This window comes from Emys orbicularis, chromosome 18 (genome assembly GCF_028017835.1).
Source record: "Emys orbicularis isolate rEmyOrb1 chromosome 18, rEmyOrb1.hap1, whole genome shotgun sequence".
NCBI lineage: Eukaryota > Metazoa > Chordata > Testudines > Emydidae > Emys > Emys orbicularis.
The window spans coordinates 24712123-24737087 of NC_088700.1; the positions used below are offsets into that span (position 1 = coordinate 24712123).

General features: G+C 49.3%; 1 protein-coding gene across 1 annotated transcript; it reads right to left on the minus strand.

Annotated features, from left to right (window-relative positions):
* Nucleotides 1-948: 948 nt before the first annotated feature.
* NRARP (NOTCH regulated ankyrin repeat protein) lies at nt 949-1293 on the minus strand. The gene has a single exon (XM_065419016.1). It carries the CDS (start codon nt 1291-1293, stop codon nt 949-951), a length of 345 nt encoding a protein of 114 aa, XP_065275088.1.
* Nucleotides 1294-24965: the final 23672 nt, after the last annotated feature.

Genomic DNA, 24965 nt, shown 5'->3' on the forward strand with positions numbered 1-24965 from the left:
CTTCTGAGCCAGAATACTTTAAAATCGGGGACAGCTTCCAGGGACTGACAAGCCACCAAATTTATGCGGGGGGGAGTTCAGGGAGGGGAAAATGCGAGTGCATTTTAAAGCATCTGACCAGATCTCTGACTGAAACCATGAATACTGTGAGCGCAGCCGAGGTAGATGGCAAAAAAAAAAAAAAAAAAAAAAAAAAAAAAAAGATAGAAAACAAATTACAGTAGGAGAAAAAACCTTTGAAAGACAAAACCCCTTTGAAAGCAGTTAAATGGTTTTTCAGTAAAATCTTTGTGGGCCCCCAGATTTCTTTGCAAAAAACATGGAGTCCAAGCAGCTTTGTCATTTAAACAAAAATAAACAATCAACCCAACCCCCACCTCTCCCCTGTGTCCGGCGCTGCGGCTGCTTTGCCCGCCCCGAGTCGGCGTGTCTGGCAGCCGGAGCCCAAGGCGGGTCAGTCACTGCTCCCGGACGGAGGAGCGGCCGGCTAACCTCACCTAGGGGAGGGGCAAAGCGGGGCCGCCCGCAGCTCGTGTCAGCGGACTCGATTTAGGAAGGCACCTTTGTCCCGGGCTAGGCAGCCGGGGGTGAGGAAGGGCCCAGCCGCCCCTGGAGAGGTCCCCCATCTCCTGGAGGGCCGGGTCCTGCCCCGCCTGCCTCACCTGGAGCAGCCCGCGGGGCGCAGCACGCTGGCCCAGGGCGGCCCCTGCGGAAGACCGGGCTGGAGTCCGCAGGGCGCCCAGCGTGGGGCAGGGGGCAGCCCCGCGCGGGGAGCCGTGTACGTGCGGGGTGGGGGTGTCCCGGGGGGTTATCCGCTCCCAGAGCGATCGGAGCAGACACGGCCCCTGTCCCCGCCCCGGGGGGCTCACGCCGCCAGCCCAGCCTGTCCTGCAGAGCGCGCCGCTCCCCGGGACAAGGAGCCACTGCCCGGCCCCGGCGGCCGCAGCGTCACCGGCTGCCCGCGGAGTACTTGGCCTTGGTGATCAGGTAGAGCACGATGTCCTGGTGGCCCCCGAAGGCGGCGATGTGCAGCGCGCTCCAGCCGTCGCGGTTGGCCAGGCGGATGTCCGCGCCGAACTTGACGAGCAGCTTGACGAGCTCCAGGTTGCCGTCGATGACGGACTGGTGCAGGGCCGTCTGCCCCTCGGGCCCGAACGAGTTCACGTTGAACTCGCAGTTCGTCATGTTCTGCAGCAGCGACTGCAGCTCCTTGGTGTTGCCCTTGCGCACCGCCTCCTGGAAGATGCGCTGGCTCTGCGGGGCCGAGCAGGTGGACAGCTCCGTCTGGCTCATGGCCGCGGCCGGGCAGCTGGATCCGGGTGCAGCGGTGCCGGGTGGGCGCAGGTCTCCGTGCCCCGCTCCGCCTCACCCAGCTCGGCACGGGCGCTCCGCGAGCCCGAAGCTAGGCGCGGGGGCTCGGCGCGCAAGCGGTGCACCCTGCGGCTGAGAGCGCGGCCTCCGGACAAGTCCCTGGGCGCGGATGCTCATGGAAGCCAGCAAAGATCCGAGCGTGGCGGTGGCGGGGGACTGGGGCGCGGGGCAGCTCGGGGGCTGGCGGATCGGATCAGGCCCGGCTAAGAGACCCCCTGGGCACCGAGCTCCCCCGCGGTACGGCTGCGCGCCCCCCCGCGCCCCGTGCCGAGCGCGGCCCAGCAGCTTCCGTGCGGCTCCCAGGGTGCGTGAGGCTGGCGGCCGGCAAGCGCCCTGCTGCTGCCGCCGCTGCTGTTATCTGCCCCGGCTGCGCATCCAGCTGGAGCCCGGCTGCCTTGCTTGGTTCCTGGCCGGGAGAGGTGGTGCTTGGAGTCTCTGCTGCTGTGCCCGGAGCCAGGGGGAGATGGGGGGAAGCTGCTGTGCGTATCCGAGAGAGGGGCTCTTGTCTTGTAGCAGATCCCCCCCCCTTTTCCTTAGTGCTCCCTCAGGGCGAATCCCCCCTCAGCCACTTCCCTGGGCGTCTTTAGAGGGCAGGATACCCTGGGCAGCTCCTTTTAGGCAGCCTTTTATTTGCATAACAATAGCACGTCTGTGACGCTTCCCCGTATCCACAGGGGCGGGGAGGAAAGGCGGTGATTGGATTTCACCCAACCGGGAAGGGGGGGATAGGGGATGGGACTTTGATACATTGCAGAGGGCGGAGCTACCCCCTCCTCCCCCAGGACCACGCTGGGGGGAGGGGCGGTGATCGATGGAATGTTGAGACATTTAAAAAAAACAAACCGACGTCCCCCGTAACTAGCCCCTGTGGGGAGCTGAGCTGGGGGAGCGCAGGCGTTGGGGTGTACGCACTGCGCAGCGCTCTTGTCCACACGTTGCCATGATCAGTTCGGAACAGCCAGAGATGCTGTTTGGGACAGAAATACAGCGCTTGAAATTCCTGGTTTCTGTAGATTTGATTCCGGTGACAGGGGAATGTAAAGCGTGTTAAGCTCCAAAGACCATCACGTGCAGAGTGCAATACTATTTTGCCTTCTGATCTACACGTCGTGCTTTCCTTTTGGTGCCCCCTAATGCAAAGGATCCGTGGCCTATGTACTTGGAAATACTCAATACAGCTCGCTTGATCTGAAATCAACGTGGAAAGAATTCAAACCATGTCGGATTATTGCGCTCTCTAAAGGTAGGGGTCGCTAGTGGACAGAAATGGAAACCAGAAGGCTCTGAATTTCTGTGCTTCTCAAGGGAACAGCCTACAAAGGGTGAAGTGGATAAGCAATGTGACCCGGGGTCAGTTATTTACAGTGTGAAGAGGCAAAAACTCGGACTAGGATCCTGAACTGCTTTTCTTCCTTTGTAAAACATCAAGGGGATTTGTAATAATTCTCCCCACACACCCAGCACACCTTTTGCTAAACAAATATAGAGCCGATTTGTAAGTGACCCACAACATCAATTATAAACAGGTCTACCGTTTTTAACATACAAAAATGGGGGGAGGGGCATTTATTTAGAAAATAAGACAATCTCTTCTTTTCACTCCTCTGTTGATCACTGCAGGAAATGGGTTCCTTTTAACCACAGACTTGTACAGTATTTTATCTGGGGGGGTGGCGGGGGTTGCCTTTGTTGCTGTTGCCTGTCATAATCTCCCGATCAGCTCCTTATAATTAATCAAACCCTAGTCTTTTCTGAAAGGGGAGGCTGCCTTGACTACCAGTCAGATTCAGATGGTGGACTTTAATACAACTAAGGAATTGCTGCCAATTTACTACTAATATATTATTTCCCAATCCTCTAAAACCAGCCATCTGGTGAAGGCTGAAGATTGGTCATTAAGGAGACTACAAGTAAGGAAACTTAGCCCCAGAAAAGCCAGGATAGGCTGTTGCACAAGACCCAGTAGAATCCTGTGATTACTCTGGTTTCTTTGGAGCACTCCCAAATCAGTGTGAGATCTCTGAGCATATTAATAAAAGCAAAAATGCCTTAAGAATATGGGTGCTGAAGAGCTGCTGGGGGTGGAGAAACAGGAGATTTTGCAACTAATTTGAGGAGGACTCACCAGGATAGTAAAAATGTGAGAAAGCCATATCCTCCTTCCTTCTGACAGTGCTAGCTAGCTATCAGTATGTTTAGTGCTTTTAAAAGCCTCACTCCTTCTCTACAAATAAAAGGTATCACTTCTCCTTATATCATGTAATGGCAATTTTGAGATGTACCTTTGTCTTAAACTTGGGTCGAGTTCTGCACTCAGTTAGACTGCTATGTGACTGACGTAAGTGCCTGATCCTGGGAAGTGCCAAGCACCCAAACTCCAGGGTAAAAATGTGTAGGAACACTGCATTGTACTCCCTGTGTAGCTGAGAGCAGAATCTAGCCCCATATTTTTAAATTAATGACTCCGCCTTTTCTAATACATTTTTCAGCAGCAAGCTCCAGCCATCAGGTTTCCTCTTAGTTTTTTATAGTTTTTTTTACAGTTTATGGCTTGTCCTGTGGTTGCTGGAAATTAAAAAGAAATAATTCTTGATAGTTTACAGAACAAGATACACATCCTTGCATCGTATGGCATGTTACAACTTGTGTCCCCTTTGAAATAGTCCTGCTGGCATTCAGATTTGTGAGGGAATTCTCTCAACTTCCAGTGTGGGGCTGCAGTCAGTGAAAGGGGAAGAAAATTTATGATTGCATAAATATCTGAGCAGACTGCAAGCATGACTCCTCATACAGACCCCTCCTCCAAACAACAGCATCAGCAAAGCCAAGACCTGGAGAAAAGACATATGCATACAGACTATTGGCCATGCGTCCATCAGTGCTTTATAGCCAGGTGGATAACATGGACTAACAGCCGGAGCCAATGCTAGTTAATATACAGATTCAGCAAACCAAAACCTAAAAATCAGATCGAGTTTCTGAGCAACATTACACTACAGACATAGCTAACAGCAAATGCAATGAGGGAAGCACAGGCCAGGCCTGCTTTGGAGCTGTATTTGGAGCTCAAGTGAAACTAGTTGAGGGCATTTCATACGGACCTTTCAGTGGTTGAAATGTTGCTGTAGAGGATTTTCATTAGGGCTGTCAATTAATCACACGATTAACAAAAAAATTAATCACGATTAATTGCAGTTTTAATCACACTGTTAAACAATAGAATACCAAGTGAAATTTATTAAATATTTTGGATTTTTTCTACATTTTCATCTCTATTGTACTCTGTGTTGTAATTGAAATCAAAGTATATATTATTTTTTATTACAAATATTTGCACTATAAAAATGATAAACAAAAGAAATAGTATTTTTCAATTCTCTTCATACAAGTACTGTAGTGCAATCTCTTTGTCATGAAAGTGCAACTTACAAATGTAGATTTTTTTTGTTACATAACTGCACTCAAAAACAAAACAATGTAAAACTTCAGAGCCTACAAGTCCACTCAGTCCTACTTCTCATTCAGCCAATCGCCAAGACTAACACGTTGGCTTACATTTACAGGAGATAATGCTGCCCGCTTCTTATTTACAATGTCACCAGAGAGTGAGAACAGGCATTTGCATGGCACTTATGTAGCTGGCATTGCAAGGTATTTACGGGCCAGAAATGCTAAACATTCGTATGCCCTTTCATGCTTCGGCAACCATTCCAGAGGACATGCTTTAATGCTGATGACACTCGTTAAAAAAATAATGCGTTAATTAAATTTGTGACTGAACTCCTTGTGGGAGAATTGTGTGTCCCCTGCTCTGTTTTACCCACATTCTGCCACATATTTCCTGTTATAGCAGTCTCGGATGATGACCCAGCACATGTTGTTCATTTTAAGAACACTTTCACTGCAGATTTGACAAAACGCAAAGAAGGTACCAATGTGAGATTTCTAAAGATAGCTACAGCACTCGACCCAAGGTTTAAGAATCTGAAGTGCCTTCCAAAATTTGAGAGGGACGAGGTGTGAAGCATGCTTTTAGAAGTCTTAAAAGAGCAACACTCCGATGCAGAAACTACAGAACCTGAACCACCAAAAAAGAAAATCAACCTTCTGCTGGTGGTATCTGACTCAGATAATGAAAATGAAAATGAACATGCGTTGGTGCGCACTGCTTTGGATCGTTATTGAGCAGAACCCATCATCAGCATGGACGCATGTCCCTGAAATGGTGGTTGAAACATGTGAATCCTTAGTGTATCTGGCATGTAAATATCTTGTGACGCCGGCTACAACAGTGCCATGAGTACACCTGTTCTCACTTTCAGGTGACATTGTAAACAAGAAGTGGGCAGCATTATCTCCTGCAAATGTAAGCAAACTTGTTTATCTGAGCGATTGGCTGAACAAGAAGTAGGACTGAGTGGACTTGCAGGCTCTAAAATTTTACATTGTTTTATTTTTGAATGCAGCTTTTTGTACAGAATTCTACATTTGTAAGTTCAAATGTAATGATAAACAGATTGCGCTACAGTACTTGTATTAGGTGAATTGAAAAATACTACCGTATTTCTTTTGTTTTTTTACAGTGCAAATACTTGTAATAAAAACTAAATATAAAGTGAGCACTGTACACTTTGTATTCTGTGTTGTAATTGAAATTAATATATTTGAAAATATAGAAAGCATCCAAAAATATTTAAATAAATGGTATTGTATTGTTGTTTAACAGTGCAATTAATCGTGATTAATTTTTTTAATTGCGCGATTAATTGTGATTAATTTTTTTTAATCGCTTGACAGCTCTAATTTTCATTAATATAATGCAAAATTTATAGGATTTTGCTTCCCTGGAAAAGGAAAGTATAATTAGGTAGACCAAAAAAGAATACATAAAAACTAACATCAGTGTTTTATTTTAAAGTACAACAGAAGCAGGAAGCCTGGCACACAATCAGTGGGGATACTGGATGATTCAGGTGTTAAAGAAGCACCCAAGAAACACTAAGCCGTTCATGGAGAAGCTAAATGAATTATTTGCATCTGTCTTCGCTACAGAGGACATGAGGGAGATTCCCACACCTGAGCCATTCTTTTTTGGTGACAAATCTGAGGAACTGTCCCAGATGGAGGTGTCAAGAGAGGAGATTTTGGAACAAATTGATAAATGAAACAGTAATGTCACCAGGACCAGCTGGTATTTACTCAAGAGTTCTGAAGGAACTCAAATATGAAATTGCAGAACTGCTAACTGTGCTATGTAATCTATCATTTAAATCAACCACTGTACCAGATGACTGGAGGGTAGCTAATGAAAGGTCCCTTTTTTAAAAAGGCTCCAGACGTGATCCTGGCAATTGAAGGGCAGAAAGCCTAACTTCAGTACCGGGCAAATTGGTTGAAACTCTAGGAAAGAACAGAATTATCAGACACATAGATGAACACAATTTGTTGGGGAAGAGTCAACACATCTTTTGTAAAGGGAAATCATGCCTCAGCAATATATTAGAATTCTTTGAGGGAATCAGCAAGCATGTGGACAAGGGCAATGCAATCGACATAGTGTACCTGAACTTTCAGAGAGCCTTTGACAAGGTCCCTCACCAAAGGCTCTTACACAAAGTAAGCTGTCATGGGATAAGAGGGAAGGTGCTCTCATGGATTGGTAACTGGTTAAAAGATAGGAAACAAAGGGTAGGAATAAATGGTCAGTGTTCAGAATGGAGGTAAATAGTGGTGTCCCCCAGGGGTTTGTACTGGGCCCAGTCCTATTCAACATATTCATAAATGATCTGGAAAAAGGGATAAACAGTGAGATGGCAAACTTTGCAAATGATACAAAACTACTCAAGATAGTTAAGTCCCAGGCAGACTGCGAAGAGCTACAAAAGGATCTCTCAAAACTGGGTGACTGGGCAACAAAATGGCAGATTAAATTCAATGTTGATAAATGCAAAGTAATGCACATTGGAAAACATAATCCCAACTATACATATAAAATGATGGGGTCTAAATTATCTGTTACCACTCAAGAAAGAGAGTGTGGAGTCACTGTGGATAGTTCTCTGAAAACATCCACTCAATGTGCAGCAGCAGTCAAAAAAGCAAACAGAATGTTGGGAATCATTAAGAAAGGGATAGATAATAAGACAGAAAATATCATATTGCCTCTATATAAATCCATGGTACGCCCACATCTTGAATACTGCATGCAGATGTGGTCGCTCCATTTAAAAAAAGATACATTGGAATTGTAAAAGATTCAGAAAAGGGCAACAAAAATTATTAGGGGTATGGAACGGCTGCCGTATGAGGAGAGATTAATAAGACTGGGACTTTTCAGCTTGGAAAAGAGACGACTAAGGGGGGATATGATTGGGGTCAATAAAATCATGACTGGTGTGGAGAAAGTAAATAAGGAAGTGCATAACACAAGAACTAGGGGTCTCCAAATGAAATTAATAGGCAATAGGTTTAAAACAAACAAAAGGAAGTATTTTTTCACACAATGCATAGTCAACCTGTGGAACTCCTTGCCAGATGATGTTGTGAAGGCCAAGACTATAATGGTTCAAAAAAGAACTAGATAAATTCATGGAGAATAGGTCCATCAATGGCTATTAGCCAGGATGGGCAGGGATGGTGTCCCTGGCCTCTGTTTGCCAGAAGCTGGGAATGGGCGACAGGGGATGGATCACTTGATGATTACCTGTTCTGTTCATTCCCTCTGGGGCACCTGGCACTGGCCACTGTCAGAAGACAGGATACTGGGCTAGATGGATCTTTAGTCTGACCCAGTATGGCCGTTCTTATGTTCTCATGTACTAAAAATGCCCATGACAAAATCTTAACCTTAATAATAAGACAGAAAATATTATAATACCACTATATAAATCCCTGGCACACCCACCCACACCTTGAATACTGTGTGCAGTTCTGGTCACCCCATCTCCAAAAAGATATATTAGAATTGGGAAAAAGTGCAGAGAAGGGCAACAAAAGTTATGAGGGGTACAGAACAGCTTCCGTACAAGGAGAGATTAAAAATACTGGGACTGTTCATCTAAGAAATGACTAACAGGGGATATGAGAAGTCTATAAAAACATGACTAATGTGGAGAAAGTGAATAAGGAAGAGGAAGTTACTCACCTTGTGCAGTAACGATGGTTCTTCAAGATGTGTCCCCCTATTGGTGCTGCATGTAGGTGTGTCTGCGTCCTTGCACTGCTGATTGGAGAACTTTGGTAGCAGTGTCCATTGGGCCCGCACATGCGCCATCTCTCCTCGTGCTGTGCCATGAGGCTAGCCAGCGCGTGGGAACTAACCATCCTCAAGTCCTTTTCTACCCAGAGTCATAGTGAGAACTCCGAAGTAGAGGGGAGGAGGGCGGGTCGTAGAGCAGGGACACACATCTCGAAGAACCATTGTTACTGCACAAGGTGAGTAACTTCCTCTTCTTTGAGTACTGTCCCTATGGGTGTCCACTGTAGGTGACTCCTGAGCAGTGTCCCCTTGGAAGGCTGAGACTTCAGAGTCGCGTTAGTCACAAATGACAGTACTGTGGAGCCAAAGATGGTATCGGAGGCAGAGTCCCCAGTGATCACATAGTGTTCTGCAAAGGTGTGGGCTGACACCCACCTCACTGCTCTGCAAATATCTGAGATGGGGACATCCTTGAGGAAGGTGACAGATGAGGAGATCGACCTCGTGGTCAGTGACCCAAGGAGGGTCACATTACGAATTTGGTAGCTGCCTGATGCAATTCAAGACCCACTTGGAGAGTCTTTGGGCTGATATCGCTGAGTCCTTAGCCCTTGTCTACACTATGTGGTTAGGTCGAATTTAGCCGCGTTAGGTCGATTTTATAAGCAATGCATCTACACAACCAGCCCCGTTCCGTCGACCTAAAGGGCTCTTAAAATCGACTGCTGTACTCCTCCCCAGTGAGGGGAGTAGCGCTAAAATCGACCTTGCTGGGTCGAATTTGGGGTAGTGCAGACGCAATTTGACAGTATTGGCCTCCGGGAGCTATCCCAGAGTGCTCCGATGTGACCGCTCTGGACAGCACTTTCAACTCCGATGCACTAGCCAGGGACACAAGAAAAGCCCTGGGAAATTTTGAATTTCATTTCCTGTTTGGTCAGCGTGGCGAGCTCAGCAGCACAGGTGACCATGTTGTCTCAGAATCGCAAACAAGCTCCAGCATGGACCGAATGGGAGGCACTGGATCTGATTGCTGTATGGGGAGAAGAATCTGTGCAGGCCAAACTCCAATCAAAAAGAAGAAATGCTAATATATATGCCAAAATCGCACAGGGCATGGTGGAGAGGGGCTACAACAGGGACACACAGCTGTGCCGTGTGAAAATTAAGGAGCTCAGGCAAGCCTACCAAAAGACAAAGGAGGCAAACGGTTGCTCCGGGTCAGAGCCCCATACATGCCACTTCTATGATCAGCTGCATGGCATTCTGGGGGGGGGGACCCACCACTACCCCACCACTATCCGTGGACACCTGCAAAGGGGGAGTCTCACGTAACAGGGAGGAGGATTTTGTGGATGAGGAAGAGGAGGAGGAGAATGTGCAGCAGGCAAGCGGAGAATCCATTCTCCCTGGCAGCCAGGACCTTTTCATCACCCTGGAGCCAATACCCTCCCAAGGCGGGTTTCTGGACCCTGAAGCTGGAGAAGGCGCCTCTGGTGAGTGCACATTTGTAACTATGCTACAGGGTTTAAAAGCAATTGTGTTTAACGCTTGATTTGCCCTGAAGACTTGGGATGCATTCGCAGCCAGTACAGCTACTGGAAAAGTCTGTTAATGTGTCTGGGGATGGAGCGGGAATCCTCCAGGGACATCTCCATGAAGCTCTCCTGGAGGTACTCTGAAAGCCTTTGCAGAAGGTTTCTAGGGAGGGCTGCCTTATTTTGTCCTCCACGGTAGGACACTTTACCACGCCAAGCCAGTAGCCTGGAATCATTGCAGCACAAAGCATGGCAGCAAATGATCCTGGGTTTTGATCACATTCAAGCAACATTTGGTCTATATCTTTCTGTGTTAGCCTCAGGAGAGTGATCTCATTCATGGTCACCTGGTTGAAATAGGGGAATTTTTGTAAGGGAACAGTAAAAGGACCCCGTTCATGCTGGGCTGTTTGCGCTTGGCTAAAAGGGATCATCCCTGAGAATAGCCACCCGGTGGGAGGAGGGGTGAAGGGATCATCCCAGAGCATAGCCATGCAGTGGGGTGGGAGGAGGGGTGTGCTTCACATCCACCCGAAAACCGCAGCCCCTCCTTTTAAATGGCAAACCCAACCAGCATTGCTTGCTATGGGAAAGGAGGGCACTGCAGTTTGAAACCATTCCCACATGTTATGAAGGCGGAAGAAGCCAACCCCGCTTACCCTTTGGTTTACCATGGCTGCCTGGAAACCGAATTCTGTTGCCCAGCCGTGTGTGATGTGTCACCATACCGGCAGGTGCTCAATATAAAAGGCAAAATGTGACCTTGTACCTAAAGCACATGTGCTGTCTGCTGTGAATTGGTTGATTCACTGTGAAAGAGTCTCCCTTTTGTTCTCATAAATGTATCTTCTTAAATTCTACTCTCCCTTTTTATCCCCCCACAGGTGCAAATGTTTCTATGCTCCCCCTATCATCTCCGTCCCAGAGGTTATCGCAAATTAGAAAGCGGAAAAAACGCACTTGCGATGACATGTTTTCCGAGCTCATGCAGTTCTCCCGCACTGATAGGGCACAGCTGAATGCATGGAGGCATACGGTGACAGAGCCCAGGAAAGCATTAAGTGAGCGCGATGAGAAGAGACAGGATGCAATGCTGAGGCTAATGGGGGAGCAAACGGACATCCTCAGGCATCTGGTGGAGCTGCAGGAAAGGCAACAAGAGCACAGACCGCCGCTGCATCCACTGTATAACCGCCTGCCCTCCTCCCCAAGTTCCATATCCTCCTCACCCCGGCCCAAGAACGCGGGTGGGAGGGAAGACTCCGTGCACCCAGCCACTCCACTCCAGAGGATGGCCCAAGCAACAGAAGGCTGTCATTCAAACAGTTTTGATTTGTAGTGTGGCTACAATAAGCAATGTGGCCTTGTCCTTCCCTCCTCCTCTCCTCCCCCACCCCACCCGGGCTACCTTGTCAGTTATCTCACTTTTTTTTAATTAATAAAGAAAGAATGCATGGTTTCAAAACAATAGTGACTTTATTTCCTTTGCTAGCTGTGATCGAAGGGGGGAGGGTAGTTGGCTTACAGGGAATTAAAATCAACAAAGGGGGCAGGTTTGCATCAAGGAGAAACACACACAACTGTCACACCATAGCCTGGCCAGTCATGAAACTGGTTTTCAAAGCCTCTCTGATGCACAGCGCGCCTAGCTGTGCTCTTCTAATCGCCCTGGTGTCTGGCTGCTCAAAATCGGCCACCAGGCGATTCGCCTCAACCTCCCACCCCGCTATTAACATCTCCCCCTTACTCTCACAGATATTATGGAGCACACAGCAAGCAGCAATAACAATGGGAATATTGGTTGCGCTGAGGTCTAACCTAGTCATCAGACAGCACCAGCAAGCTTTTAAACGTCCAAAGGCACATTCTGCACTTGCTCAGCCTATAGTTGAACTGCTCCTTACTACTGTCCAGGCTGCCTGTGTATGGCTTCATGAGCCATGGGGGCAAGAGGTAGGCTGGGTCTCCAAGGATAACTATTGGAATTTCAACATCCCCAACAGTAATTTTCTGGTCTAGGAACTAAGTCCCTTCTTGCAGCTGTTCAAACAGCCCGGAGTTCCTAAAGATGCAAGCGTCATGCACCTTTCCTGGCCATCCCACGTTGATGTCAGTGAAATGTCTCTTGTGATCCACCAGTGCTTGCAGCACCATTGAGAAGTACCCCTTGCGGTTTACATACTGGTTGGCAAGGTGGTCCAGTGCCAAGATAGGGATATGCGTTCCGTCTATCACCCCACCACAGTTAGGGAACCCCATTGCAGCAAAGCCATCCACTATGACCTGCACATTTCCCAGAGTCACTACCCTTACTAGCAGAAGGTTAGTGATTGCCTTGGCTACTTGGATCACAGCAGCCCCCACAGTAGATTTGCCCACTCCAAATTGATTCCCGATGGACCGGTAGCAGTCAGGTGTTGCAAGCTTCCACAGGGCTATTGCCACTCACTTCTCAGCTGTCAGGACAGCTCTCATCTTGCTATTCCTGCACTTCAGGGAGGGGGAAAGCAACTCACAAAGTTTCAGGAAAGTGGCCTTATGCATGCGAAAGTTTCGCAGCCACTGGGAATCATCCCATACCTGCAACACTATGCGGTCCCACCAGTGTGTGCTTGTTTGCTGGGCCCAGAATCGGTGTTGCACTGTATCAACCTGCCCCACTGCCACCATGATGTCCCAATTTCCACATCCCATGCTTTCAGGAACCAGGGCTTTGGAGCGGAGCCCGGAGCTGGAGCCCAGAGCAGCTGGAGCCCAGAGCAGCTCCGGAGCAGTGGAGCTGCAGGTTTTTGCCTGGAGCTGGAGCTGGAGCGGAGCCGGAGCACAGCTCCAAAGTCCTGTCAGGAATGTCTGTGTCCATGTCCTCCTCACAATCATCCTCCTGCTGGCGGCTCCTAGCCAGGTTCTGCACATACTGCAGGATAATGCGCGAGGTGTTTACTATGCTCACAACAGCAGCGGTGAGCTCAGTGGGCTCCATGCTTGCCGTGCTATGGCATCTGCACGGGTAACCCAGGAAAAAAGGTGCAAAATGATTGTCTGCCGTTGCTTTCATGGAGGGAGGGAGGGGGTGGAGACTGACGACATGTACCCAAAACCACCCGCAACAATGTTTTTGCCCCATCAGGCATTGGGAGCTTAACCCAGAATTCCAATGGGCAGCGGAGACTGCGGGAACTGTGGGATAGCTACCCACAGTTCACTGCTCCATGAGTCGATGCTAGCCATTGTATTGAGGACGCACTCCGTTGACTTAATGCGCTTAGTGGGGACAAATACAATCGACTGTATAAAATCGCTTTCTAAAGATCGACTTCTATAAAATCGACCTAATTTCGTAGTGTAGACATACCCTTAGATCGTTCCACCATAGAGAGAAATAGTCTAAGGGACTTCCTGAAGGCCTTTGTCCTATGGAGGTAGAATACAAGGGCTCTCCTAACATGTAAGGGGTGGGAGGGATAGCTCAGTGGTTTGAGCATTGGCCTGCTTAAACCCAGGGTTGTGAGTTCAATACTTGAGGGGGCCTCTTAGGGATCTGGGGCAAAATCAGTACTTGGTCCTGCTAGTGAAGGCAGGGGCTGGACTCAATGACCTTTCAAGGTCCCTTCCAGTTCTAGGAGATAGGACATCTCCATTAATTTTTTTTTTTTTTTTTTTTTTTTAGAATGGCCTCCCTATTGTTTCGGTGAGGTGTAGGGTAGAAGGCAGGAAGGTGAATAGACTGATTCATGTGAAACAAGGAGGTCACTTTAGGGATGAACGTGGGATGCAACCTAAGAGTAACCTTGTCAGGGAAGAATACTATATACGGGGGATGTGCCATCAGAGCTGCTATTTCCCCTATTCTTCTAGCCACGGTAATTGCAAACAGAAAGACCATTTTCATCTATAGGTGTGCTAGCAAAGAGGTGGCCATAGGTTCAAAGGGGGGCCTAGTCAGCCCTTTCAACACTAGGTTTAGGTCCCACGAAGGGGAAGAAAGTTGAGGTTGAGGGAAGAGGTTTGTTATTAGTGGTTGGGTGCGATAGTATTGAGCACCTAAGTTCCCTCTAAGCTGCGCAGCTGCACAGCAGGCTATAAAGGGCCACGCAGTCACAAGGGCCTGGAGAGTTAGGGGTGGGCGGTGACTGGAGAGGGGAGCAAACTGGGGCATGCAGGGCTGCCGCGGGCCTCTCCCCCAGCCCTGGAGCTCCTGCCACTGGGGAGGCACCTCGGCTCCAGCCCCAGAGCTCCTGCCGGCAGGGAGAGGGCTGGGGGGAGTCGTTTGGCCCCAGCCCCGGGGCAGCCTGCCCCCCAAACTCCTCATCCCCAGCCCCACCCTGGAGCCCTCATGCCCAGCTAGAGCCCTCACCCCTGCACCCCAATCCTCTGCTCCAGCCCTGAGTCCCCTCCCACACCCTTCATCCCAGCCCCACCCCAGAGTCTGCACCCCGAGCCAGAGCCATCACCCCCCTGCACACTAAGCCCAAACATCTTCCCCAGCCTCTAGCCCCCTCCCACACTCCAAATCCTTGGCCCCACCCCCCACCACACATCACCTCCATATTGGTACACATAACAAAATTCATTCCACACGTGGATGTAAAATATTAGAGGGAACATTGCTGAGTACCCTTCTAAGGTTTGGTGAAATGCTGTCATAGCTGCTAGGTGGACCCTGAGCAAGCTCAGGAATAACCCCAATTTGTAAGGGTCAGGACATATTCCAGAATATGTGGAAGAGTTGCTGACACCAGAGAGCTCTGTTGGGACGTGCACCAAATCTAGAACCTGGACCATTTCTGCAGGTAAATGCGCTGTGTGGCGGACTTTCTGCTGTGCAGTAGAACCTCTTGCACTTCCTCTGAGCATGAGCTGTCTAGGTGCTGGAACCACATAGGAGCCATGCCTTGAGGCGAAGGATCCCCAAGTTGGGATGTATGGTGTTCCCTTTGTCCTGAGAGAGAAGGTGCGGAGTGGCCAGAAGGGAGATCAGTGAGCACATCACAAGCTGCATCAGGCAAGGGTACCAGGTCTGTCTTGGACACATAGGAGCAATCAGAATTACATTAGCTCCATCCCTCTTTATCTTCAGCAGGATCTTCAGCAGAAGAGGAAATGGAGGGAAGGCTTAAAGACAGTCCTTGTCCTGGGGAGAAGAAGAGCATTGCCAAGAGAGTGTCCAATCCCCCCCCGCCCCAGAACAGTATCATGGACACTTCTTGTTCTGGTAAGTGGTGAACAGGTTTGTGGATGGTGTTACCCACCACGTGAATAAGTCATGAAGTACTGACGAGTGCATCTCCCACTGGTGGTCATGCGGGAATGTGTGACTGAGTTTGTTCACTATCTTGTTGTGCATGCCCGGGAGGTAAGCCATGTACAAGGAGATGTTGTGAGAAATGCACAGTTCCACAGTTTCATTGCCTCTGTACAAAGAGAGGGCGATCTGGCTCCTCTGTGGTGATTGAAATAATACATACAGGCTATGTTGCCCATTAGGATCTTTATATGCGACCCTGTTATCAGTGGGAGGAAATGGGAGCAGGTGTTCCTGCCTGCTCTCAACTCAAGGAGATTGATATACAGGGATATCTCCATTTGCCTTGCAATGTGAGGCCGTTTAAATGCATGCCCCATCCTATGAGGGATGTGTTGGTGGTAAGGAACAACAAAGGTGGTGCCTTTGCCTACAATGGCTGTGTTCTTCCAGCAGTCCAAGGAGATCCTGATCCGGGTGGGCAGTGACAGGGGTCTGGCCAGACTGTCCCTGTTCGGTCTGTGAACCAAGCTGAACCACAGCTGTAGGCATTGCATGTAAAGTTTGCTGTATGAAATCACCGCTGTGTCGGTTGCCATATGCCCCAGGAGTTGGAGACAGATTCTAGCTGGCACTCAAGGGCTGCATTGAGCTATTTCTATAAGCGATACCAGGAATAGAAACCTGTCCTGAAGTAGGAAGACTTTGGCCTGTCGTGTGTCTTAGGTCAGCCCCTATGAATTCCAGGTGTTGCACTGGTGTGAGGATTGACTTCTGGGAATTGGTCTGGGATATGCTCTGTGAACAAGCATATCATGTCCTCGGTGGCTTGACAAGCCTCCAGAAGCGACTGGGCTCTGAGGAGATAATCATCCAGGTAAGGGTAGATCATTATCCCTTGGGCTTGTAGATGGGTGACTACCACTGAGAGAACTTTGGAAAATACTCTTGGGGATGATAAAAGTCCAAAGGGGAGGACCCTGTATTGGTCATGGTAATTTCCCAGAGTGAACCTGAAGAAACCTCTGTGAGCCAGTAGTATTGAAAGGAGGTGTCTTGTGGGTCAAGGGCCAAACACCAGTCTCCCTGTTCCCGTGACAGAATGATCGTCGATAATCTGACCATCTTGAACTTCTGAGCTTTGACGAACTTGTTGACAACCCTGAGGTCCAGGATGGGTGTCTAACATCCCTTCCTTTTGTGTATTGGGAAGTAGCAAGGGTAGAACCCTTTGCCTTGTAAATGTTGAGGTATTGGTTCTATGGCTCCTAACTGCAGGAGGCGATCCGTCTCCTGCATAGTAGACTCTCGTGAGAAGGGTCCCTGAAGAGAGACGTGGAAGGGTGTTATGAGGGGGTAGGAAGGTAAAGTGGATGGAATAGCTGGATCTGATGATCTGTAGGACCTATCTGTCCGAGGTTATGTACTCCCAGGCACTGCGGAATGCTGTCAAATGGTGGCCAAATGGGTGCATGGTCATAGATAGTAGTGGGGAGTGGTTTCGCGGCGCCTCAACCTGCCCATTATAAGTGGTGTTTACGGGCAGGTGGTTGGGTCGAGGTCTGGGAGCCCGAAGATTTTTGCTTTGAGAACTTTCCCTTTTTCCCTGGGGCTCATAGTTCCATTGTGACAGGAATTGGGATGAATAAGGCCTCTGTTGGTATTGAGAGCTAACTGTCTCTTTTGCCCTGGTGTGTAGCTTCTCAGTGACCCAAGAATGGCCCTGGGATCCTTCAATGGAGAGAGGCATCAGTCTTCTCAGTGAAGAGCTTCACGCCTCCAAAGGGGGTGTCCTCCACCGTGGTCTGCACCTCCTTTGGGAATCCCGAGAGGTGGAGTCATGACGCCCATTTCATCACCACTGCCATGGAGATGGTCCTGGTAGCTGTGATGGTAGTGTCGAGGGCCGATTACAAAGATGTTTTTGCCACCAGTTGCTCTTCCTGGATGATGGCCTTGAAGGAATCCTGGGAGCTCTCCGGCAGCTTATCAATAAAGTTGTGTAATTTATTGTAATTTATGTCATACTTTGCCATGAGCCCTTGGTAGTTGGCAATGTGAAATTGCAAGGTAGCCAAGGAGTACGCCTTTCTATCAAAGAGATCAAGGTGCTTCCAACCTCTGTCATAGGGTGTTGTCCTAGAGTGGTGCTGTCGGCCACAAAGTTCACAGCGTCCACCACAATGGAATTGAGTGGTGGGTGGGTGAACAGGAACTCTGATTCCTTTGTGAGGACATAATATTTCTTGTCCACCTGCTTGTCTGGTGGGTTTTTTGTTGTTGTTGGTTTTGTTGTTTTTTTTTTTTTTTTCTGGTTTTTTTAGGCACAGCCATATAAAAGCCAAAAGAAAGCTAAAGGGTTTCTAAAAGCTAAAGATTAACAACTGAAAAGAAGAGTTAATGATCTGCTAACGGACAGCTAAAGGCTCCATTTCTAGTCAGGGCAGTTGAGAAGGCACTGAGGACAGCGCAGCAGGAAGAGAGACAGCGAATGTATTGACCCAACTGACACTGTTACCAAAGTTCTCTGATCGGCAGTGCAGGGACACAGACCTACCTACAGTGGAGCACCCGCAGGGACACTACTCAAGAAGAAGTTATTTTCCCCTTCTCATAACACTCGAACCAGGGGTCAGCCAATGAAATTAACAGGCAGCAGGTTTAAAACAAACTAAAGGAAGTATTTCTTCACACAGCGCACCGTCAACCTGTGGAACTTGTCAGGGGAGGCTGTGAAGGCCAAAATATAATAGGCTTCAAAAACAAATTCAGTAAGTTCATGGAGGATAGGTCTAGCAATGGCTATTAGCCAAGATGGTTAAAGACCCAACCCTATGCTCTGGCTGTCCCTAGTCTCTGACTGCCAGAAGCTTGGGCTGGATGAGAGGGGATGGATCACTCGATTGCCTGTTCTGTTCACTCCCTCTGGGGCACCTGGCATTGGCCACTGTCGGAAGACAGGACACTGGGCTAGATGGACCTTTGGTCTGACCCAGTATGGTAATTTGTATGTCCTTAAGATTCCAACAAAGGCATGTTCTCTCCTTGTTGCCTTTGTGGGCCTGGCCCTTCCTAATGTTATTGGCCTGCAATCTAGAGGCTCCTACCTCTGCCTCCCTGTGGTTATGAGTATAATGCACTTAAGGCCAATCAGAGCCTTCCATAAAAACACCTGTCAGGGGAGCCAGGGAACTCTGGGAGCTTCACCTTGCCAAGTTTCTTTGGAATCATCCCATTTGGGGGGGCGGGGGACTGCTCCCATGCAGCAGGCAGTGGTTGTGGATATACAAAAGATCCATGGGGAAATCCCATGGATCCCAGGGCATCTAGAGGTCTAGTGCCTCCATGTGGCAGCACAGCCTAGCCCCCACTAGTATCCAAGTTGTGCTCGGGCAAACCATCCCCTTCAGTAGGGCTTGCACAGCACAGAGTGGGGGAGAGTCTGTGGAAAGCCCCTTGGGTTTACAGGTAGATGATGCCACAGAGCTTGGTTTATTCCAGCCTCATCCCCACACTGTAAGAAAAGAACAGGTAATATATTTAAATAAATACAAATAGATAGGTGCCTTGACATACCCAGAATGTTTGGCAGCACAGCAGCTGAGTTCTCCCTGGATGTACCTGAAATAATTGACAAGTGGCTAAATAACTTGGGATCCAACTTTGATAATGTGTATTGTGGTGCACTGAAAACTTGTTAAAATTACAAGCTATCACTTTAAGTTATAAGGGGTTTCTTGGTTCTGCTGGTAGCCTAGGGAAATCTGTAGGGAAGAAGCAAGTGATTACAGCTGCAAAGAGTTGGCCTCTAGGGTGGGGTGAGTTGTGTTTCTCTGCTTTGGGGTGCAACCTGCTTTGTTTCTCTCTGTTTTTGTTTCTTGTGTGTTAGAGTTCTGAATTCTAAGAAATAAAGTTGTGTTATGTTGCAACTTCCAGAAAGAGTATTTTATGTTTTCATCTACCCTTTTGATGTGTGTGCAATGAACATAACACATCTAAATTCATATTTCTCTGTCCTTGAGTTCCTTGGCAGCTCCTTCTAGATCTCTAACAGTAAAGGGCCCCTGGGGAGGGTAGTGGACCTTGAATCTGTCTGGGCTTGCACGGGAACATAGCACATGTTACGATGGCTGCTGACTTTCTGGCTCATTAGGGCTGATGGGAGGCAGATTCTAGTCCTGTGAGAGCATATAGTGGAGAGGGAAGTGCTTCCACATGGGGAGGAAAGGGCGTAAGCTGGAAAACGGTGGTGTACTTAGGGGTACTTGTCTACACTGAGCTTTTTGCTGCCACCAGACCAGCTCCTTGGTTGGTAGCAATTTTGGGGGAGCTGGTTAGTGTAAAGAACGAGATGTTTTTTTCACCACGGTGCTGATTGAATTTGCTATGAACATGGCCAGACACATGTGCATGGTCTACTCCAGAGCTCTCACCACTAATGGCAGTGCCATGGTGGTAGATTCTAGGAACAATGCTTGGGGGCAGACAAAGCCTTTTAGTTACAGCGCCTGGTGAACTAGAGACCATTTCCTGGCTGCACAGATGAGTGAGCATTAATCAAGGCCTGGTCTACACTACGAGTTTAGGTTGACCTTAGCAGCGTTAAATCGAATTAAGCCTGGACACGTTCACACGACGAAGCCCTTTCTTTCGACTTAAAGGGCCCTTTAAGCCGGTTTCTTTACTCCACCTCCGACGAGGGGATTAGCGATAAAATCGGCCTTAGCGGGTCGGAATTGGGGTAGTGTGGACGGAATTCGACGTTATTGGCCTCCGGGAGCTATCCCACAGTGCTTCATTGTGACCGCTCTGGACAGCACTCTCAACTCAGATGCACTGACCAGGTAGACAGGAAATGCCCCGCGAACTTTTGAATTTCATTTCCTGTTTGCCCAGCGTGGAGAGCACAGGTGACCATGCAGAGCTCATCAGCACAGGTAACCATGATGGAGTCCCAGGATCGCAAAAGAGCTCCATCATGGACCGAACGGGAGGTACGGGATCTGCTCGCCATATGGGGAGATGAATCAGTGCTAGCTGAACTCCGTAGCAGTAAATGAAATGGCAAAATATTAGAAAAGGTCTCCAAGGCCATGAAGGACAGAGGCCATAACAGGGACGCACAGCAGTGCCGCGTGAAAATTAAGGAGCTAAGGCAAGCCTACCACAAAGCCAGAGAGGCAAACGGAAGGTCCGGGGCAGAGCCGCAAACATGCCGCTTCTACGTGGAGCTGCATGCGATGCTAGGGGGTGCAGCCACCACTACCCCAACCATGTGCTATGACTCCCTCACTGGAGAAACACACAGGGAAGCGGGTTCGGGGTACGAGGAAGATGAGGATCAAGATAATGTAGATAGCTCACAGCAGCAAGGAAGCGGAGAAACCGGTTTCCCCAACAGCAAGGATATGTTTATCACCCTGGACCTGGAACCAGTAACCCCTGCACTCACCCAAGGCGTGCTCCCAGACCCTGAGGGCACACAGGGGACCTCTGGTGAGTGTACCTTTGTAAATATTACACATGGTTTAAAAGCAAGCGTGTTTAATGATTAATGATTAATTTGCCCTGGCAATCGCGGCCAGTACAGCTACTGGAAAAGTCTGTTAACGTGTATGGGGATGGAGCGGAAATCCTCCAGGGACATCTCCAGAAAGCTCTCCTTCATGTACTCCCAAAGCCTTTGCAAAAGGTTTCTGGGGAGGGCTGCCTTATCCCGTCCGCCATGGTAGGACACTTTACCACGCCAGGCCAGTAGCACGTAGTCTGGAATCATTGCATAACAAAGCATGGCAGCGTATGGTCCCGGTGTTTGCTGACATGCAGACAACATCCATTCCTTATCGCTCTTTGTTATCCTCAGGAGAGTGATATCATTCACGGTCACCTGGTTGAAATGGGGCGATTTTATTAAGGGGACATTCAGAGGTGCCCCTTCCTGCTCTGCTGAACAGAAATGTTCCCCGCTGTTAGCCAAGCGGTGGGGGGAGGGGTGAAGTGATCATCCCCGATAATTGGGTGTGGAGGGGGAGGGGGGTTAGTTGGGTTTGTGCTGCATGTTAACCCGGAAACCGCAGCCCCTCCTTTTACATTGCAAACCCATTTTAAATGGCCAACCCAACGGGTGCTTGGTATGGGAAATGAGGGCGCTACTGTTTGAAACCATTCCCACATGTTAAGAAGGTTAAAAAAGCCAAAAGACTGTGGCTTACCATGGCTGCCTGCAAGCCGAAATCTGTTGCCTGGCACTGCGTGAGTGATCTCTCACACCAAACCGGCAGGCCCTCAATATAAGAGGAAAAATGCGACCTTGTAACGAAAGCACATGTGCTGTGTAATGTGAACAGCAAAATTTAACGTGAAAGAGTGTACCCATTGTTCTCTAAAATGTGTCTTTTTTAACCACCTCTCCCTTCTCCTCCACCAGCTGCAAATGTTTCTCCTTCACAGAGGCTAGTGAAGATTAGAAGGAGAAAACGGCGGACTCGGGATGATATGTTCATGGAGCTCCAGATGTCCTCCCACACTGACAGAGCACAGCAGAATGCGTGGAGGCTGTCAATGTCAGACTACAGAAAAGCACAGTATGAACGAGAGGAGAGGTGGCGGGCTGAATCGCGGGATGAACAGAGCAAGTGGCGGGCTGAAGATGATAGGTGGCGTCAGCTTGCAGACAGAAGGCAAGAGTCGATGCTCCGGCTGCTGGAGCATCAAACTGATATGCTCCAGCGTATGGTTGAACTGCAGGAAAGGCAGCAGGAGCAGAGACCGCCGCTACAGCCCCTGTGTAACCAACAGCCCTCCTCCCCAAGTTCCATAGCCTCCTCACCCAGACGCCCAAGAACACGGTGGGGGGGGCCTCCGGTCACCCAGTCACTCCACCCCAGATGATTGCCCGAGCATCAGAAGGCTGGCCTTCAATAAGAGTTAAAGTTTTAAACTGCAGTGTGTCCTTTTCCTTCCCTCCTCCCCCACCCATCCCGGGCTACCTTGGCAATTATCCCCCTAGATGTGTGATGAATTAATAAAGAATGCATGAATGTGAAGTAACAATGACTTTATTGCCTCTGCAAGTGGTGCTCGAAGGGGGGAGGGGAGGGTGGGGTGGTTGGTTTACAGGGAAGTAGAGTGAACCGGGTGGGGGGGGGGCGGAGGGTTCATCAAGGAGAAACAAACAGAAGTTTCACACCGTAGCCTGGCCAGTCACAAAACTCGTTTTCAAAGCTTCTCTGATGCACACCGCGCCCTGCTGTACTCTTCTAACCGCCCTAGTGTCTGACTGCGCGTAATCAGCGGCCAGGCGATTTGCCTCAACCTCCCACCCCGCCATAAATGTCTCCCCCTTACTCTCACAGATATTGTGGAGCGCACAGCAAGCAGCAATAACAATGGGGATATTCTTTTTGCTGAGGTCTGAGCGAGTCAGTAAGCTGCGCCAGCGCGCTTTTAAACGTCCAAATGCACATTCCACCACCATTCGGCACTTGCTCAGCCTGTAGTTGAACAGGTCCTGACTACTGTCCAGGCTGCCTGTGTACGGCTTCATGAGCCATGGCATTAAGGGGTAGGCTGGGTCCCCAAGGATCACGATAGGCATTTCAACATCCCCAACGGTTATTTTCTGGTCCGGGAAGAAAGTCCCTTCCTCCAGCTTTCGAAACAGAGCAGAGTGCCTGAAGACGCGAGCATCATGTACCTTTCCCGGCCATCCCACGTTGATGTTGGTGAAACGTCCCTTGTGATCCACCAGGGCTTGCAGCAGCATTGAAAAGTACCCCTTGCGGTTTATGTACTCGGTGGCTTGGTGCTCCGGTGACAAGATAGGGATATGGGTTCCGTCTATCGCCCCACCACAGTTTGGGAATCCCATTGCAGCAAAGCCATCCACTATGGCCTGCACGTTTCCCAGAGTCACTACCCTTGATATCACCAGGTCTTTCATTGCCCTGGCAACTTGGATCACAGCAGCCCCCACAGTAGATTTGCCCACTCCAAATTGATTCACGACTGACCGGTAGCTGTCTGGAGTTGCAAGCTTCCACAGGACTATCGCCACTCGCTTCTCAACTGTGAGGGCTGCTCTCATCCTGGTATTCTGGCGCTTCAGGGCAGGGAAAAGCAAGTCACAAAGTTCCATGAAAGTGCCCTTACGCATGCGAAAGTTTCGCAGCCACTGGGAATCGTCCCACACCTGCAGCACGATGCGGTCCCACCAGTCTGTGCTTGTTTCCCGTGCCCAGAATCGGCATTCCACGACATGAACCCGCCCCAGTAACACCATGATTTGCACATTGCTGGGGCCTGTGCCTTGTTAGAGGTCTATGTCCATGTCAATTTCCTTATCACTCTCGTCGCCGCGCTGCAATCGCCTCCTCGGCTGGTCCTGGTTTTGCTTTGGCATGTCCTGGCTCTGCATATACTCCAGGACAATGCGGGTGGTGTTCATAGTGCTCATAATTGCCGCGGTGATCTGAGCGGGCTCCATGGTCCCAGTGCTATGGCGTCTGGTCTGAAAAAAGGCGCAAAACTAGTATCTGACGGAGGGAGGGAGGGAGGGGCGAGTGACGACATGGCGTACAGGTACAGGGAATTAAAATCAACAAAGGTGGCTGTGCATCAGGGAGAAACACAAACGACTGTCACACAGAATGACCCCCCCCAAAGATTGAACTCAAAACCCTGGGTTTAGCAGGCCGTTGATTTCACGGAGGGAGGGGGAAGCAAATGAATACAGAACAAATCTATTTTTTACATCTTAAGCTGGCAGACGACGGTGCAGCATGACTGATAGCCCTCGGCATCTTCTGGGTGCTTGGCAGAAAATACTGGGCACTTGGCAGAAAATAGCATACTACGACTGATAGCCATCATCATCAAGACAGTTCGATAGGACTGAGCATGTCTGCCCAGGTGCCCATGATTGACAGCCACTGCAGTACGATGACGACAGATACCAGTCGTAATATACCATCTTCTACCAAAAGGCAAGGGGCTGCTGCTGAGTGCAATGCAGCCCCACGTCTGCCAGCCCCACATCTGCCAGCACCCAGATCGCCGATGAAGGCTACCAGTCATACTGCACCGTCTACTGCCAAAAGGCAATTAGCTGCTGCTGTGTAGCAATGCAGTACCATGTCTGCCGGCACCCAGAGGACATATGGTGACGGTGAGCTGAGCTGAGCTGGGCGGGCTCCATGCTTGGCGTGGTATGTTGTCTGCACAGGTAACCCAGGTAAAAAGGCGCGAATCGATTGTCTGCCGTTGCTCTGACGGAGGGGGAGGTGCCTGACGACATGTACCCAGAACCCCCCGCGACACTGTTTTGCATCATTCAGGCATTGGGATCTCAACCCAGAATTCCAATGGGCGGCGGAGACTGCGGGAACTGTGGGATAGCTACCCACAGTGCAACGCTCCGGAAGTCGACGCTAGCCTCGGTACTGTGGACGCGGTCTGCCGACTTAATGCACTTAGAGCATTTTATGTGGGGGGACACACAATCGGCTGTATACAACCGATTTCTATAAAACCGGCTTCTATAAATTCGACCTAATTTCGTAGTGTAGACATACCCCAAGAGAGAAACCAGTATGAACTGTGGAATATTTCTGGGTGA

Coding starts and splice junctions, on each gene's coding strand:
- NRARP (XM_065419016.1), bottom strand. CDS start 1,293: ATGAGCCAGACGGAGCTGTCCACCTGCTCGGCCCCGCAGAGCCAGCGC.